The sequence below is a fragment of the Ahaetulla prasina genome, chromosome 16 (genome assembly GCF_028640845.1).
Source record: "Ahaetulla prasina isolate Xishuangbanna chromosome 16, ASM2864084v1, whole genome shotgun sequence".
Lineage (NCBI taxonomy): Eukaryota > Metazoa > Chordata > Lepidosauria > Squamata > Colubridae > Ahaetulla > Ahaetulla prasina.
In genome coordinates, this window is record NC_080554.1 from 15,103,977 (window position 1) to 15,119,580 (window position 15,604).

Consider the following 15,604-nt stretch of genomic DNA (forward strand, 5'->3'; position numbering starts at 1 on the left):
CCAGGCCAGCCCCAAACGGGCTTCCTCTGATCTGCTCCCCAGGCCCACCCCAAAGCTTACCTTCTGTGCATTCACACACGTAAGCATTTGGTGCGTCCACACATTTGGCTCCGTTCTTGCAGGGCGTGCTGGCACATTCGTCAATGTCGTGTTGACACAGGTGACCATTAAATCCTGGGAGAAGAAGAAACAGGGATAGCTTCACCCAGGATGTCTCAGCTCCTGCTTGCTCCCCCACCTCCCAGAGAACCCCTGGGAATCACAGTGGAGAACTTTTCTGGCCTGTCACAGAGGGGCAGATTTTTCACAGTGACTTCTTCCCTAAACAAACAGGGATTCAAAATGATAGATGGAATGATTTAATGGAAGTGGTTGGGGAGGGAGGGGCAGAAGGGCATCCTCCCCCTCTTTTAAACCATGCAAGGAAGGGCGTGTAAGTAGATAAGCAGAAAATAACTGCGACTTGAAGGATTTCCAAGAGTCCTGTTCACACAGTATCCTCTCTTTCTCTGTTTTTTCTATCAACATTTTTCTATCAGCTGAAGCCCAAAATTATGTTTTAATCATGATGGACAGTTCCTGCAGATAACCTAGAAAACCCAGAAGAACCCCCTTCCCATCTTGCCCCCCAAAAAACATTCCTAGGTCAAAAGGATGGCATGGCACTGGGGCTGCCCACATCCCCATGTTATTACTCACCCAGTAATAATTAAGATTACACTTTGGGCTGTAAAACGGCAACTCCGTGTTTCCACCAGCCTCCTTAGTCACACTTTTGGCCTTCCCAGCCCAGACTCTTTATTTCAAAACAGAACCAAAATTGTGGCCACTGTCCCAAATGAAATCCCCAGAGCACTGCAGGGCTGACAATTGCCTAATTTTTGCTCATCGCCATCCATTTTCTCAGGCAGATGAAGAATGAAATCCAGATGTTTGGGATCCTAATAATACTGGGTTACCAAGATGCTCCAAAATGTGGATTTCGTTGCCAAAAGCTTTCCCAGTTACCCCTTTGCAAACAACCTCAGGGTCTAAAGCAATGTCAAAAAACAAGCATTTGCAAAACAAAATAAGAGGATAGCAGAGTTGGAAGGGACCTTGGAGGTCTACTAGTCCAACCCCCTGCTCAGGCAGGAAACCTTGTACCATTTCAGACAAATCTCCAATTTCCAATCTCTTCTTAAAAAACTCCAGTGTTGGAGTACTTTCAGTGGCAAGTTGTTCCACTGATTAATTGTTCCATCAGGAAATTTCTCCTTAGTTCTAGGTTGCTTCTCTCCTTCATTAGTTTCCACCCGTTGCTTCTTGTCCTGCCTTCAGGTGCTTTGGAGAATAGCTTGACCCCCCCTTCTCTTTGTGGCAACCCCTGAGATATTGGAACACAATTAAACCAGCGGCTTACCTGCCCATTTGAGCCTAGTTTTGCACTAATGTTTTTCATGCTCGTCTCAACCAATCAACTGTGCTACTCTCACAGCCAGACAAAAGATAAAAACGAGGCTGTAATAATGACTTTTTCCTATAAACACAAACACACACCCAAGCCCCTCCTACTTGCAATGGCTGCATTTCTCTTGCAAGGGTGGGATAGCAGGCAGACGCTCCGTATTTCAAGGTCTCTTTTCCAATTCATTGGCATTCAATCCCCAGACTCTTTTTTTTCTCCTCAGCTCACTGCTATAGTTATTCGGTGGCTCTTAAGATTCCTGATTTACATCTCTAAAGCCTCTGCTTCAAAGCCCGTTTTATGAATTAGCTGCCCCCCCCCCGTCCTCTTTTTTTAAATTTACATTTATATCCCGCCCTTCTCCGAAGACTCAGGGCGGCTTACATCTTGCTCTACCTCACAACCTCAACGTTCCCCTATCCGGCTATTCGCAAACAGAAGGGGGCTCCCTTCAGGCCCAAAACTCTTTGCTCTCCCAAAGAGAAGAGGCAGGCATGAATTCCCCAAATTGACCACTTCTTAATTCTGAATTGTCTCTCTCTGCATTGGCTGCAATCCGTGTGGCTGCAACAGATGTGGCCCCGCAAAGCAAGATCTGCGTGGCCTCCTTTCCTTCATGGAGGTCACTTTCAGCTCAGGGACGGCCAAGAAGGAGGGTAGGCCAAGTCAGCCCCACGGATAACCCAGGTGCTTTTGAGCACAGGCAGACATTAAAGCCAGAGGTACAAGGTGCGAAGAACCTTGTACCACTTGTACTCGGGGGTGGGCTGCTGGGGAGAACCTCTAGCTAAGAATCTGTGCAGTTCGGAGAACCTCCAAATCCCTGCCCGCCCTGCCCCACCCCTCCCGCCCCAGGCCCGTTTTGGATGCAGGTAAGTGCAAGGTGTGCCTGGAGGCTTGGGGATGGCGAAAACCGGGCCTACCGCAAGTTCAGGAAGGCCGGAAACAAGCCTGTTTCCAGCCTCCAGAGGGTCTCTGGAGGCTGGAATGGAGCCATTTTTGCCCTCCCAGAGGCTCAAGAAAAGCCTCCGCAGACCAGGAAAGACAAAAACGCCTCCTCCACCGTGGTGCAGGAGGCCAACTAGGCCAAGCCCACCATGTCCATGCCCGCCCAGCAACCGGGAAGAGAACCCCTGCTTGTACCACTAACGCGCCCTCCACCGTGGTGCAGGAGGCCGACTAGGCCAAGCCCACCATGTCCACGCCCGCCCAGCAACCGGGAAGAGAACCCCTGCTTGCACCACTAACGTGCCCTCCACTGTGGTGGAGGTACCATTTCCTAGTGCACATTAGGAATAAGCATAATTCAGAAGAAGTGGCAGAGAATCCACAATTGAGCGCTGAATTTCCATTGCTTAAGCAAGGAAGTGGTTAAGTAGGACCTTTTGTTTTTGCCTATAATTAAGCAAATCACTGCACTTATTAAATGAATCCCATTTAATGCTGCAGGAGGGAGAGCGGATTTAAGAGTCTGGACAGCACAGGGCTTATAATGTTGGCTTGGACTAAGAAGACTTAGGGGTGACTCTCTTCTTAGCCCACCCTACTTCAAGGGGATCGACCTAAAGCAGACCCTCGTTCCAATTCCAAGGAAAGGGTGGGCTCTGTGCACAGTCAATAAAAGCCAGGGTTGGGGTAAAGCACAATGCGCCAGGAATGCATGGAAAAACAACCCCTTCTTCCTAATTATTCCCTTGCTCTATTCACCCATTTTGCTTTCCACCTCCCTTCTGACCCGGCCCACCCCCAGTTTGGGCTGAGCTAAGGAAGGCACTAAAGGGGTAAAAATCCATTGAAACCCCTTCCCCATTTCTGGATTTTATTATAGATTTTAGTTGCTATTTATTATTTTATATTAGAATTTTTAACTGTATATTTACTGAGTGTTTTTATTTGTTCTGGTCTCTGGTCTAAGACTGTAATAAATAGATTGATTGAGTTCTCTTTTCTTCCCTGGACATGGAGGCTTTCTCTCCCAATTATGGATCACAGTGGTGATACTTGAAGGAGGATTTCAGAACTTTAAGAGCCCCTCCCCAGCATATCTCCCTTCTCCTCCGAGTTGCCCAAATCAAAATGATCCCCCTGCCACCGCCACTGCTGCTGCCTCAGCCATTTCCCCAACTGCCTGCTTCGGCTGGGCTTAAACCCTCCAGCCTCCGTATGGCCTCTAGGCCAGGGATTAATTCCAGCCCCTGGTCTCCACTACAAAGAGCTTTGTGCTATAGGCAAAAATCAATCATCTTCTCCAAGGCCCTCCCCCTTCTCCCCCCACCCCCATCCCCGCACCCCGAACGTACCCACGGGGCACACACAGGCAAATTCGTTGATCTTGTCCACGCAGTTCCCGTTGTGCAGGCAGGGGCTGCTGGCACACTCGTCCGTGTTGATTTCACAGTAGACCCCCTCATAACCTGCAGGGAGGAAAAAAACAACAGTGAATTAGAGGGAAAACCCAGAGTCTCTTCTCTCCTAGGAAAAACAATTGCTGTTGTTGCAATTGTGAGCCACCCATGGTTGCTTAAGGTGGGCGGCTGTAAAAATCTTATACATGAAGGAACAGATAATTTGTTCCTTCTAGGTCAAGACAAAGGGGCAGGGTAGGTCCCGATTGAATTCGACAATCTCAGGGGCTGCCCCAAAGAAGAGGGGCTCAAGCTCTTCTCCAAAGCACTTGAGGGCAGGACAAGAAGCAATGGATGAAAACTAATCAAGGAGAGAAGCAACTTAGAGCTAACGAGAAATTTCCTGATAGTGAGAATGATTAATCAGTGGAACACAGTGGTGGGATTCTACCGGTTCTACCCGATTTGGGCGAACAGGTAGCGGTGGCAGGAGGCTCTGCCTACCTGGCCGGATGTCGTCACAGACGCTCTGCGCAGAAGGCTCTGCGCATGCACAGAGGTGGTGCGCATGAGCGCATGCACTCACAGTTCCGAACCAGTAGCGAAGGTAAGTGAATACACCAGTGGTGAAACAGCTTCCCTCCAGAAGTTGTGGATGCTCCAACACTGGAAGTTTTTCAGAAGAGGTTGGATAACTATTTGTCTGAAGTAGTGTAGGGCTTCCTTCCTGAGCAAGGAGTTGGACTAGAAGACTTCCAAGATCCCTTCCAGCCCTTCCATTCTATTCTAATGTCTCCCCATTCACTCTGCGGCTTTATGAAAACAACCCCTGCTGGGGTTAAACTCATGTCACACCCAGGAGTGCCAAGACAAAATCTTGCAGTGTGCCCTCTCTTAGTCAGCGCACTGTTTCCAGCTATAGGGCCGGCCAGCCCGGTGCCAATCTTAGGGCACGCAGAAACTAACCCCTCCAATTTCTCCCAGGCTCTCCTAGTGAAGTTTGAAGTCCTCCAAGCTGGGCTTAGCTTTGCCAGCTCAGCCCCTTAATTTTCAATGCTCTTGCCAAAAAATCAATTCGGGCCTTTGTTAAGCAGAGGGCATGGGGGTGGGGGGAAGAAGGGAGAAAGGAGGAAGAAGTTGGAAAAACAGGGCAGAGCACAAGATTCTCAGCTCCCTCTCCCCCTTCCCCAGCCAACTTCATCCGGGATGCTTCATCATGCCAGTTAAAGACCTATTCAGAGCAGATTCAGTGCTAAAATCGGTTTGATTTTTAAAATCTGGCTTGGGTGTTTTTATGGCTGTTCTGCAAATCCAGTTTGTTGGATCCGTTTAGTCGGCTGCGTTGTGGGCAAAGTCAGCTACCACATTCCTTGGAATTCAACCCAGCCACTGTCTTATGTGGTTGCACGAATTCAACCTGTGGAAGCACAATCTGGTTCATTTAATTCGGCTTGGCGTGGGGTACAAACGCAGCAATTCCATTTTCTTAATGCAGGCTTTTAAGCCGGGGATGACTCTGAATTGCTATGGTCCTGGCTCACCCCAGCACTGCTCCAACCCCTACCCAGGCTTGTGTGGAGCAGGGCCGTCTCCCTTGCAAAGAGCCTGAATCGGAGGGCACCTCGAAAGATAGCAATAGTCCTTAGACTTATATACCGCTTTTCAGTGCTTCACAGCCCTCTCTAAGCAATTTACAGAGTCAGCCTCTTGCCCCCAACAATCTGGGTCCTCCTTTTACCCATCTCGGAAGGATGGAAGGCTGAGTCAACCTTGAGCCTGGTGGGATTTGAACTGCCAAATTGCAGGCAGCTGGCAGGCATCAGAAGTAGCCTGCAGTGCTGCACTCTTAATCACTGCGCCACCGTGGCTCACGGATGGAGCGGTTACAAAAACCAAGCCAAGCACCAAAGGAGTTGAAGGCCACCTCTTCCTCCTCCATCACTGCTCCACCCAGGGCACCCCTAAGGCCCAGAGAGCCGCCTATCAGAGGGGCCTGGAAGGACAGGGGAGTTGGCAGGGTTACCTGGCATGCAAATGCACTGGAAGACCCCAATCTGGTCCAAGCAGGTGGCATCGTTCTGGCAGGGGTTGGAGGAGCACTCGTTGACGTCTATCTCGCAGCGGGGACCTGAGTAGCCCATCTGGCATTGGCACTCGAAGGAGCCCTCCGTGTTGAGACACTTCCCAGCATGCTCACAGGGGTTGGCACCTGGCAGGAGGGAAAAGGAGGATTCAGCACTGTCCCCAGAAGGGGTGTGTGTGTGTGTGTGTGTGTGTGAATGGCCAAGAGGGCTACAAGGGGTCCTTCTCTGAGTCTTTCTCTTGTCCTTGGTTCGCCCCCTCCCCAATTCCAAAGCACTGCTTCTGTCCAGCTGCTTGTCCAACCAGCACTGCAGCAAATAAGGCAAATGCTATTTTCCCCCCCCCCCCCCCCCCCCCGGGCTTTTGAAAGCCGAAGACACTTGTAGAGGCTACAGGGTAGTCCTTGTCTTATGACCACAACTGAGCCCAACATTTCTGTGGCCATCTGAGACATCGGTTCAGCGAGTTTTGCTCCATTTTACAACCGCAGCTATTAAGTTCGTCACACAGGGTTGTTCAGTGAATCTGGTCGTGTTCCCCGCCACCACCACCCCTGATGGGCCTTTGCTTGTCCGAAGGTTGCCAAAGGGCCTTGCATGATCCCAGGACTCTGCAACCATCGTAAGGGTGAGTCAGTTCTGGCAAGCATCTGAATTTTGATCATTTGACCTCGGGGATGCTTGCAACGGTATGAAGTCACTTTTTTCAGTCTCGTAACTTTGAACAGTCACTAAACAAGCTGTTGTAAATAGAGGATTACTTGTGTTACAGGGGGCACTGGATACAGGGGCCCAAGCAAAAGCCTCATCTTTTCCAACTGCAACCTTTTCCTCCTCCTTCCACCTGTAAATAGCCTCCCCACCCCCACATCCTGACCAGCCAAGGGGCAGAGAGCTGCTGCTGCCATGTTGGATTTGACCGTCTAAATCGGGGTCCCTCGAAGGAGCCGGTATTGACCCCCAAGCTTCAATGGAGCCATATCCAAGGAATAGATGGTAATATGATCTGGTACTGCCGTTCGTTAAAGTAGTATTTATCTAATTATCTTTATATAATAAAATGTTTGGGGGTGGAGGATCAAGGAAACCTCATGAAGGACTTGATGAGCTGATGAATTTGGAGCCAAATTGACAGTCTCGATTCAGAGTCTCCTCTAACCGCCAAGATGGGTGGCAAATGAATTTAATCATCCTCATTTAACGACCCCATAATCTCTTGCGAGGTGGAGACTGGGCAACTGAACAGAGCTGAGTGTTTAAATTGGTTTAAACCTATTTTGTTGTATACATGACGTACACTGACAATAAAGGCTTTGGCTTTACTGGCCGGATGCCCTTCCTGTCACCAATCCAGAGTGTCTGGTTCGGTTCTGCAACCCAACAAGAAAGACACAGACTTCAGAGGATAATTAGAACTGCAGAAAAAATAATTGCTACCAGCCTGCCTTCCATTGAGGACCTGTATACTGCAGGAGTCAAAAAGAGGGCTGTGAAAATATTTTCAGACCCCTCACATCCTGGACATAAACTGTTTCAACTCCTAGCCTCAAAATGACACTACAGAGCACTGCACACCAGAATAACTAGACACAAGGACAGTTTCTTCCCGAACACCATCATTCTGCTAAACAAATAATTCCCTGAACACTTTCAAACTAGTTATTAAGTCTGCATTACTATTAATCTTCTCATCGTTCCCATCACCCATCTCCTTCCATTTATGACTATATGACTGTAACTTTGTTGCTTGTATCCTTACGATTTATATTGATATTGTTTCCTGGTTGCTTACCTGAACCCTATGACTATCATTAAGTGTTGTACCTTAGAATTCTTGAGGAACATATCTTTTCTTTATGTACACTGAGAGCGTATGCACCAAGACAAATTCCTTATGTGTCCAATCACACTTGGCCAATAAAAAATTCTATTCTATTCTAGTCTATATAGTCTCATCGTGCCCAGAGAAAGAAATATCTGCCTCTACCTAGGATCGAACTCACAGCTTCCTGATTGTGAGGCGAGAGCTCCACCTCTAGGCCACCGCACCACTCTGACAAATGAATTTAATAATATAAAAAGAATTCACAGATTGGCTTTTCTAGGCCCCGAACCTCCCTGAGTTTCGTTCCAAGGGACAGCCTGCCTCCAAGGGTCGGTTTTCTGCTCCAGTTCCCTCCCCAGACTTCTCTTCAACCCCAGTCAGCTCCACGGGTCTCACTCCCACCCAGTGCCCCCGGCCCCGATGCCCCTTACCCAGCAAACACTCGTCCACGTCCTTGTTGCAGGCGGGCCCCATGTACCCCGTGGGGCAGGTGCAAATGGCCCTCCCGGTCACGGGGTTAGTGTCGCAGTTGGAGCCTTCGTTGCAAGGGTTGCTTATGCAGGCATCTTCCAGGTGGCACAGCAAGCCTGCAGAGAGGGTGGATTCAGAAAGACACACACACACTTGCAAAGATGCTCCCCCATCCGTCAGCAACACACGCTGACCAACAGACAGTCAATGTCCCCACTGCCACAATGGAGGCAACCTGGTTATTGAATTGCTCGCTTGTGTGCTATATACTGAACCATATCCTAGCCAAAGGGTCTGAGCTTAACTTATTGGCAAAGCCAGGAAAATAATATGTAGCAAGCTAGGGCTAACTGAGTGCCAGTTTGGTGTTGTGATTAAGCCACCAGGCTAGAAAACAGGAGATGGTGTGTTCTAGTCCTGCCTTGGGGCACAACATCCAGCTGGGTTACCTTGGGCCAGTCGTGCTCACTCAGCTCCTAGGAAGGAAGCAATGGCAAATCACTTCTGAAAAAAAACCTTCTCGAGAAAACTATACAGAGTCCAAGCAGCCTCCAAAAATTGGACAGGCTGAACAGAAATTTTAAAAATGGTGCTAATTAGTATACCAGTGAATGGCAGTTGCACAGTCTTAAACAGACCTGGTTTAAGGGAGTTGGGAGACATGGCCACAGAGTGCCTGGCCTGTGCTGCTCTGAGAAGGCCTCGCCGATCCATCCGAGCGAGTTTGGTGCATTCTCAGCAGCTGGAATTGGGCTGTGGATCAACATCTGGAGACTTCTGAGAATGCAGGGACTAGGCATTCTCTTGTTGTTACTTTTTTTTTCTTTTTACGATCTTGTAACCCTTTTTGTCGGAATGGAGTTGGGGGCGACTGAATGGAGCTGAGCATGTACCGGCCGGATGCCCTCCCTGACACCTATGAAGAGTTCACAGCATATATTTTCTCCTTGCATCCTGATAGAGAAACATCTGTCGCTGTCTAGGATTGAATTCTCAGCCTCCCAAGTGTGAGGTGAGGGTCTTCACCTCTAAAGTCTCTTGTTCTTCCATAACCTCTGCAGGTGTACTGGAACTACAACTCCCAGAATTCCTAGCAGGTTCTTGTAATCTGAGCACCTACAGAGGGAAGCAGGTAGGGGAAGGCTATTCAACCTGCAGCAAAAGTGACACAGCTGCACTGTCCCATGGAACATCGAGTACCCTGCTGGAAATTAAGCCACCTGCTCTCACAAGCCTTGCACACCTTCGAAAGAAGAAGCTAAATGTCTACCAGAAGGAGATGAAATTCTCCTTGCTGTGCAGTCCGACTCCTGTTAGGCAGTTCCTGCTTTCCCCATGGCTATGTTTCCCATCTGGCTGTGTCCAGCACTCCAATTTTGAAATTTCAAAATCAAATTTCAAAATCGGAATAGAGAGGGAAGGGACCTTGGAGGTCTTCTAGTCCAACCCCCTGCTCAAGCAGGAAACTTTTGAGAGAAGCGGCTGTCCAGTCTCTTTTTAAAGTCTCTTCTTAAAGTGATGGAGCAACCACAACTTCTAGAGGCAAGTTGTTCCATTGCTTAATTTGTTCCCACTGTCAGGAAGTTTCTCCTTAAGTTCTAGGTTGGATCTCTCCATGTTAATTTTCACCTGGTTATTTCTTGTCTGGCCTTCTGGTGCTTTGGAAAACAGGTTGACCCCCTCCTCTTTGCGGCAGCCCCTCAAATATCGAGACGCTGCTTTCATGTCTCCCCAGTCCTTCTTTCCTTCAGACTGGCTGTACCTCAGCTCCTGCCACCGTTCTTCCTCTCTCTCTCTCTCTCTCTCTCTCTCTTGGATACCCACCTGTGCGCCCATGTGGGCACTCGCAGTAGAAAGAGGCCACCCGGTCATGACAAGTGGCTCCTGGGGAGCAAGCCGCACTGGCACAGTCATCGATGTTCTCGCTGCAGTCCTCCCCCGTCCAGCCATTCACACAGACACAGTTGTAGTCCCCGTGGGTGTTGTGGCAGGTGCCGCCATTCTGGCAAGCGTTGGGGATTAACTGACATTCGTCCACATCTTCGGCACAATATTGGCCTAGAAGAGAAAGAAGGGGGCTGATCCAAATTCTTTGGGGGGGAGGGAAGAGACCCCCAAAGTGGTCCAGGTTAAAGTCTCTATTGCACTCTCAATAGGAGAAGAGCAGGAAGGGCTAGACACATAGTCCTCGACTTACAACAGTTCGTTTAGTGACTGTTCAAAGTTACAACGGCACTGGAAAAAGTGAGGTAGGACTGTTTTTCACACTTAACGACTTAATCTCCACTTTCCAGACCAGTCTCTCCGAATCACCTGAGCATTTTCTGGGAATATTACAGGACGAGAAAATTATGGATGGGGAAGGGACGAAGGAATCAGAAGGAAGTCTTCCCAAGGAGAGCTGTCTTGCTTTCGAGTCCTATTTTTAGACACAACAAAATATGTTTTAAACCGGGGCTGTCAAACTCGATTTCATTGAGGACCGCATCAGGGTTGTATTTAACCTCGGAGGGCTTGAGGGGGGAGGGCAGGTGTCTGGGAGTGGGCGTGGCCATAGTGGGTGTGGACGTGGTGGGTGTTTGACACAGGCTCCATATGCATTTTTCCTCCTTCTCTTCTTTCCACAGTTCTTTACTACAGGGTTCTCCCAATCTTGGCAACTTTAAGACTTGTGGACTTCAACTCTCAGAATTCCTCAGCCAGCAAAGTCTTAAAGTTGCCAAGGTTGGAGATCCCTGTTTTGCTATAAACATTTTCCTATCTCTTCTACCAGCTATTAAAAGGCAAACATTTATTACTTATACCTCATATTCCACTAAACTTTTTATTTCTAAATGTATACCCCATTGTTTAATAGTAAATTGCTTTTCCAGGCAGAAAAGCTATTGATACTATTGTATTTTTATTATTCAACTAATAATAAAAAGTATAATAGCATAAATAACATGATAATATAAAACCTAACAGCAGAGGTAAATTTCCAGGATAGTAAATATAAATGGCTGTCAGTTATAGATTGTTGATTGTAGATTAAGTGGACCTACAGTACATAAAATCTATCATTAAACTGTAGTATTAACATAGGAAGTTGCTTGTTTTCTATCCAGATCAGGTGTTTACTTGAGGCACATAATTGTAATCCAGTCCAATCCTGCCGGCTGAAAACGGCCCGTTTTGACTGGCAGAGTGCTGCTGGAGGCCGTGGAGGCACGCAGGTCACCCCATGGTCCATTTTGGCCGTTAGAGGCACCGCGGGCCAGTCTTTTGATATTTCCAGGCTGGCCCCGCGAGCCAGATTTTAGCACCCTGTGGGCTAGTTCCGGCCCACGGGCCTTTAGTTTGATATCCGTTTTAAACAATGCAGCCAAAAGACAAACAGAGTTAGATGCAAACATTTCTACCTCTGTTCATTTTTTGACTGTATTGTTTAAATTATTAAAAGGGACTAATCGTTTTAAAATTTGTTTTGTTTTTTAAAAAGCTGGTGGTTGGATTTCAGATTCAATTAAGGGAGAAAAGTTCAAGCCAAACATCACCCCTGTGTTCACCCGACTTTCCTTCCTTTGGGGCACCCCGATTTCCCCACCTCCTATTGGCACATCCTCACCTGTCCATTCCGGTGGGCACTGGCAGTTGTAGGTGTTCACCCCATCCACACAGGTGCCTCCATTTCTGCAGTTGTTTCCGGGACAGTCGTCAAGATTCTCTTCGCAGTTCTGGCCTGCAAAACCTGCCGGTGGAGGAGGAGCAAAACGACAGGTGAGACCCATTCTCAGGGGCCACACAAACCCAGTTTTCTTTGCAGAAAAACCAAGGCTTAATTTCCAGCCTCCCCAGGCAGGGCAGCAAGAGGCTCTTCTCTAAAAGCCGCTGCCAGCCAAGACAGACAAACTGGAGCTAAATTGAGAGCTTGACTCAATTAAAAGGATCAATTGTATGTTTTATTTAGTGGAATTTTCTTAACAACGGTATGGAAGAGACCTGCCATTATATTCAGAATCAGAATAGAGCTGGAAGGGTCTTTGGAGGTCTTCTAGTCCAGCCCCCTGCTCAAGCAAGAGAACCGATACCATTTCAGACGTCTAGTCTCTTCTTAAAGACCTCCAGTGATGGAGCACCTACAACTTCTGGAGACAAGTTGTTCCACTGGTTAATTGCTTTCAGTTAGGAAGTGTCTCATTAATTCCAGATTGCTTCTCTCCTTGTTTAATTTCCATCCATTGTTTCTTGTCCTGCCCCTCTGGTGCTTTGGAGACTAAGTTGACCCCCTCTTCTTTGTGGTAGCCCCTAAAATACGCTATCATGTCTCCCTTCTCTAGACTAGCCCTACCCAGTTCCTGCAACTGTTCATACGTTTTAGTCTCCAGGCCTTTAATCATCTTAGTTGCTCTTCTCTGCACTTTTTCCAAAGTCTCAACATCCTTTTTGTAATGTGGTGACCAAAACTGGATGCAGAATTCTAAGTGTGGTCTTACTAGGATTTTATAAAGCGGTACTGTTACTTCCCGTGATCTCCTTCACTATTTTCTTCTGCTTTTTATTTCTCCGATTTCCCAGTCTAGCCTGCAGCTTTGGGATTTCCTTTCTATTTCTTTGTTGTTTTTTACAGGGAGAACTCATTTATCAGCCAGAAGGGGGACCAACAACTCAGTCCTTAAGCAAAACAGAGAAACTGCTGCTGTGCTTATGATCTTATTTTAGCTTTCCTCCAGCCAACTTACAAAAGTTGTAAATGGAAGGAAGGACTGGTTGCCCGGTTACCTGTAATTCAATTCCAGTGCCACTTGATTTCCTAGTGGTCCCCCATCCACTTATTAACTCAGTGCTACTTTAGCTGGACAAATGTGTGGTTAGTTCCTGCTGTTTTGGGCTAGTTAATAGGGCTGGATCGGTTTTGCTTCCTGTGTTCCTATCCAAGAAAAATGTTTTTTTCCCCCCTTGGATGCACCTGTGTGCAAACCCGCCGAAGCTGGGCAAGAACTGGCCCAGGAGCTTCACAGCCCTCCTGTCATCAAGAAACACCCCCCCACACACACACACACACACCCTGCAGAGAACAGCCCGCATCTGGCCCAGCATCCGAGTCCCCAAAGACAGGAAGTCACAAAAAGAAAATCCAAAATCAACCAGTAACAGCGAGGTAAGTAATCCAGCCTTCTCCGGACTGGGGCTTTCTGAGAACTTTGCAATTCCAAATCCCAACTTTTCTAGCCAGCACCAATTTGAGAATCAAATACTTTCAAGGCCAGCTGCTTTAAGGTCAGTGGATTCTCTCAATCTTGGCAGCTTTAAGTTTTGTGGATTTCAGCTCCCAGAATTCCCTAGCCCTAGTTGACTGGGGAATTCTGGAAGTTGAAGTCCACAACTTTCAGTTTCCCCGGTTGAAAAATGCTTGTTTAGGGAAAGCTAGCAACCCCCTAGTTCAGGGGTCTCCAACCTTGGAAACTTTAAGCCTGGCGGACTTCAACTCCCAGAATTCCCCGCCAACTTTTCTGGGACCTGAAGTCCACCCAGCTTAAAGTTGCCACGATTGGAGACCTCTGAACTAGTTGATTCTATTGCAAAGTACCTTCCTAGAAACAGATTACGGATGGCCATGGAGCTTTTTTGATTCATGGGTTATAGATTCTACTTTGCTCATTCGTTATTATGTTGTTGTGGTTGTCGCTATTACCCACTTGCACTAATCACGGTCATGGCTAATGTTGGCTGGTTTACGTCTTCATATATTTGATGCCTATCCATCATCATCGTCACATCCCCACCAAGAGATACAAGTTTCGCTGCCCCAGAAATTGAAGGTCTGTCTGGGGTGGTCCAGCCATCTCCCCCCTTCTCCCCCTCCCCACCCGAGCTGGATGTCAGGAACAGAGGCACGGATAGTTTCATTTCCTTATATGGCTCTTCCATGGATCCCAACTTTCTCAAGGAAAAAGCTACGGGGCAGAACCAGCCTATGGGGGCCCGTGAACTGCATACGTGTCTCGTTTGTTAATGGCTGTTTAAAGTATCCCAGCATTCTGCAAAAGACCGATGGCAGAGGAGCCAGGAATGCAAATGGGGGCATTGTAGGAAAAGGGGTGTGTGTGTGTGTGGAACAACAAAAAGTGAAGAAATCGGGGTTGGGTCAGGCTGCTATGCGAAAGCAGTGGGTACTCAAAAGAAAAGAAGTTGGCAGAAAACTTGTGCAGTTGCCAAATCTTTCACAAGAGAGCTGGAATCATGCCAGCTGAGTTTTTGACTATTTCCAACCATGTTCTTTACATGTGGCTTCCACAGATGCCCCCCGTATCGCTCCTGGGTCAGGCAGGAGCTTTCAAGAAGAGATTGGGCTGCTATCTGCCAGAAATGGTGTAGGGTCTGCTGCTTGGGCTGGTTGTTGGACTAGATGACCTACAAGGTCCCTTCCAACTCTGTTATTATTCTGTTATTCAGAAGTTCTGGGAGCCTCATCACTGGAAGTTTTCAAGAAGAGACTGGACTGCCATCTGTCAGAAACGGTCTAGGGTCTCCTGCTTTGGGGGGTTGGGGGGGTTGGACTAGATGACCGACAAAGTCCCTTCCAACTCTGTTCATCTGTAAGTTAAGGTGTCAGAGAAAGAGAGAAAGCCAAGGCACCCCAGCCTACCTGCAAGGCAGGTGCACTCGTAGGCCACATCTCCGGTCTGCTGGCACGTGCCCCCGTTCTGGCAAGGCGAGGGGTTGCAGGGCACGTAGAGGTGTTCGCAATTGATGCCAGTGAAGGCCTGCCGGCAGTGGCACTTATACGAGCCAATCTCATTGACGCAGGTCCCCCCGTTCTTGCAGATGGGGGGTGTCCGGCTGCACTCGTTCAAGTCTTCTTTGCAAGTGGCCCCATGGAAGCCCTGCGGACACCTGCACACGTAGCTGGACTCGAAGGGCACGCACTGCCCACCGTTGGCACACGGGTTGGAGGCACAGGGGTCAGCCTGCTGACACGTCTTGCCTGCAGGCCAAAGAGAGGAGGGACATCCTGCTTCAGCCAAAAATTCAGGAAGAATGAAGAACCCAGACAGGCACAAATACGACCTGAAAACCTTCCATTTTTCAGTTCTAATCTTTTAAATGTTTTTATAAAGAGTTGCAAACACTTGTATTCAATTTACATCAGCTTCTTTAAAAATACATATTTTTTGCTGCCTGGTTCTATTTCTTCTACTTTAGAATTTTTTTGTATATGTAAATTACAGGGATATCTTGATCCAAGAATTAAGCATTTTAAACCAGGACGGTGTTTAGTCCCTGTGCTGGAAACTTGGTCTAAGGAGCCTGCATCCTTCTCTTCCACCTCCTCCATGAGGAGAATCAGCTAAATCAAGGATTTTTCAAATTTAGCAACTTTGAAGATGTGGGGACTTCAATTCCCAGAATTCTCCAACTGGGTGGTGAGTTCTGGGAGTTGAATGCGCACACA

General features: G+C 48.0%; 1 protein-coding gene across 1 annotated transcript in view; it reads right to left on the minus strand.

The window, feature by feature from the left end:
- NOTCH1 (notch receptor 1) overlaps positions 1 to 15,604 on the minus strand; it is a 101,380-nt gene that overhangs the window by 39,643 nt on the left and 46,133 nt on the right. The window contains exons 4-10 of the mRNA XM_058159016.1: positions 14,798 to 15,136; positions 11,777 to 11,899; positions 9,994 to 10,227; positions 8,130 to 8,285; positions 5,816 to 6,001; positions 3,748 to 3,861; positions 61 to 174 (exon numbers count right to left, since the gene is read on the minus strand). Of these exons, the coding sequence (XP_058014999.1) occupies positions 61 to 174; positions 3,748 to 3,861; positions 5,816 to 6,001; positions 8,130 to 8,285; positions 9,994 to 10,227; positions 11,777 to 11,899; positions 14,798 to 15,136 (1,266 nt within the window). The remainder of the gene's footprint in view (positions 1 to 60; positions 175 to 3,747; positions 3,862 to 5,815; positions 6,002 to 8,129; positions 8,286 to 9,993; positions 10,228 to 11,776; positions 11,900 to 14,797; positions 15,137 to 15,604) is intronic.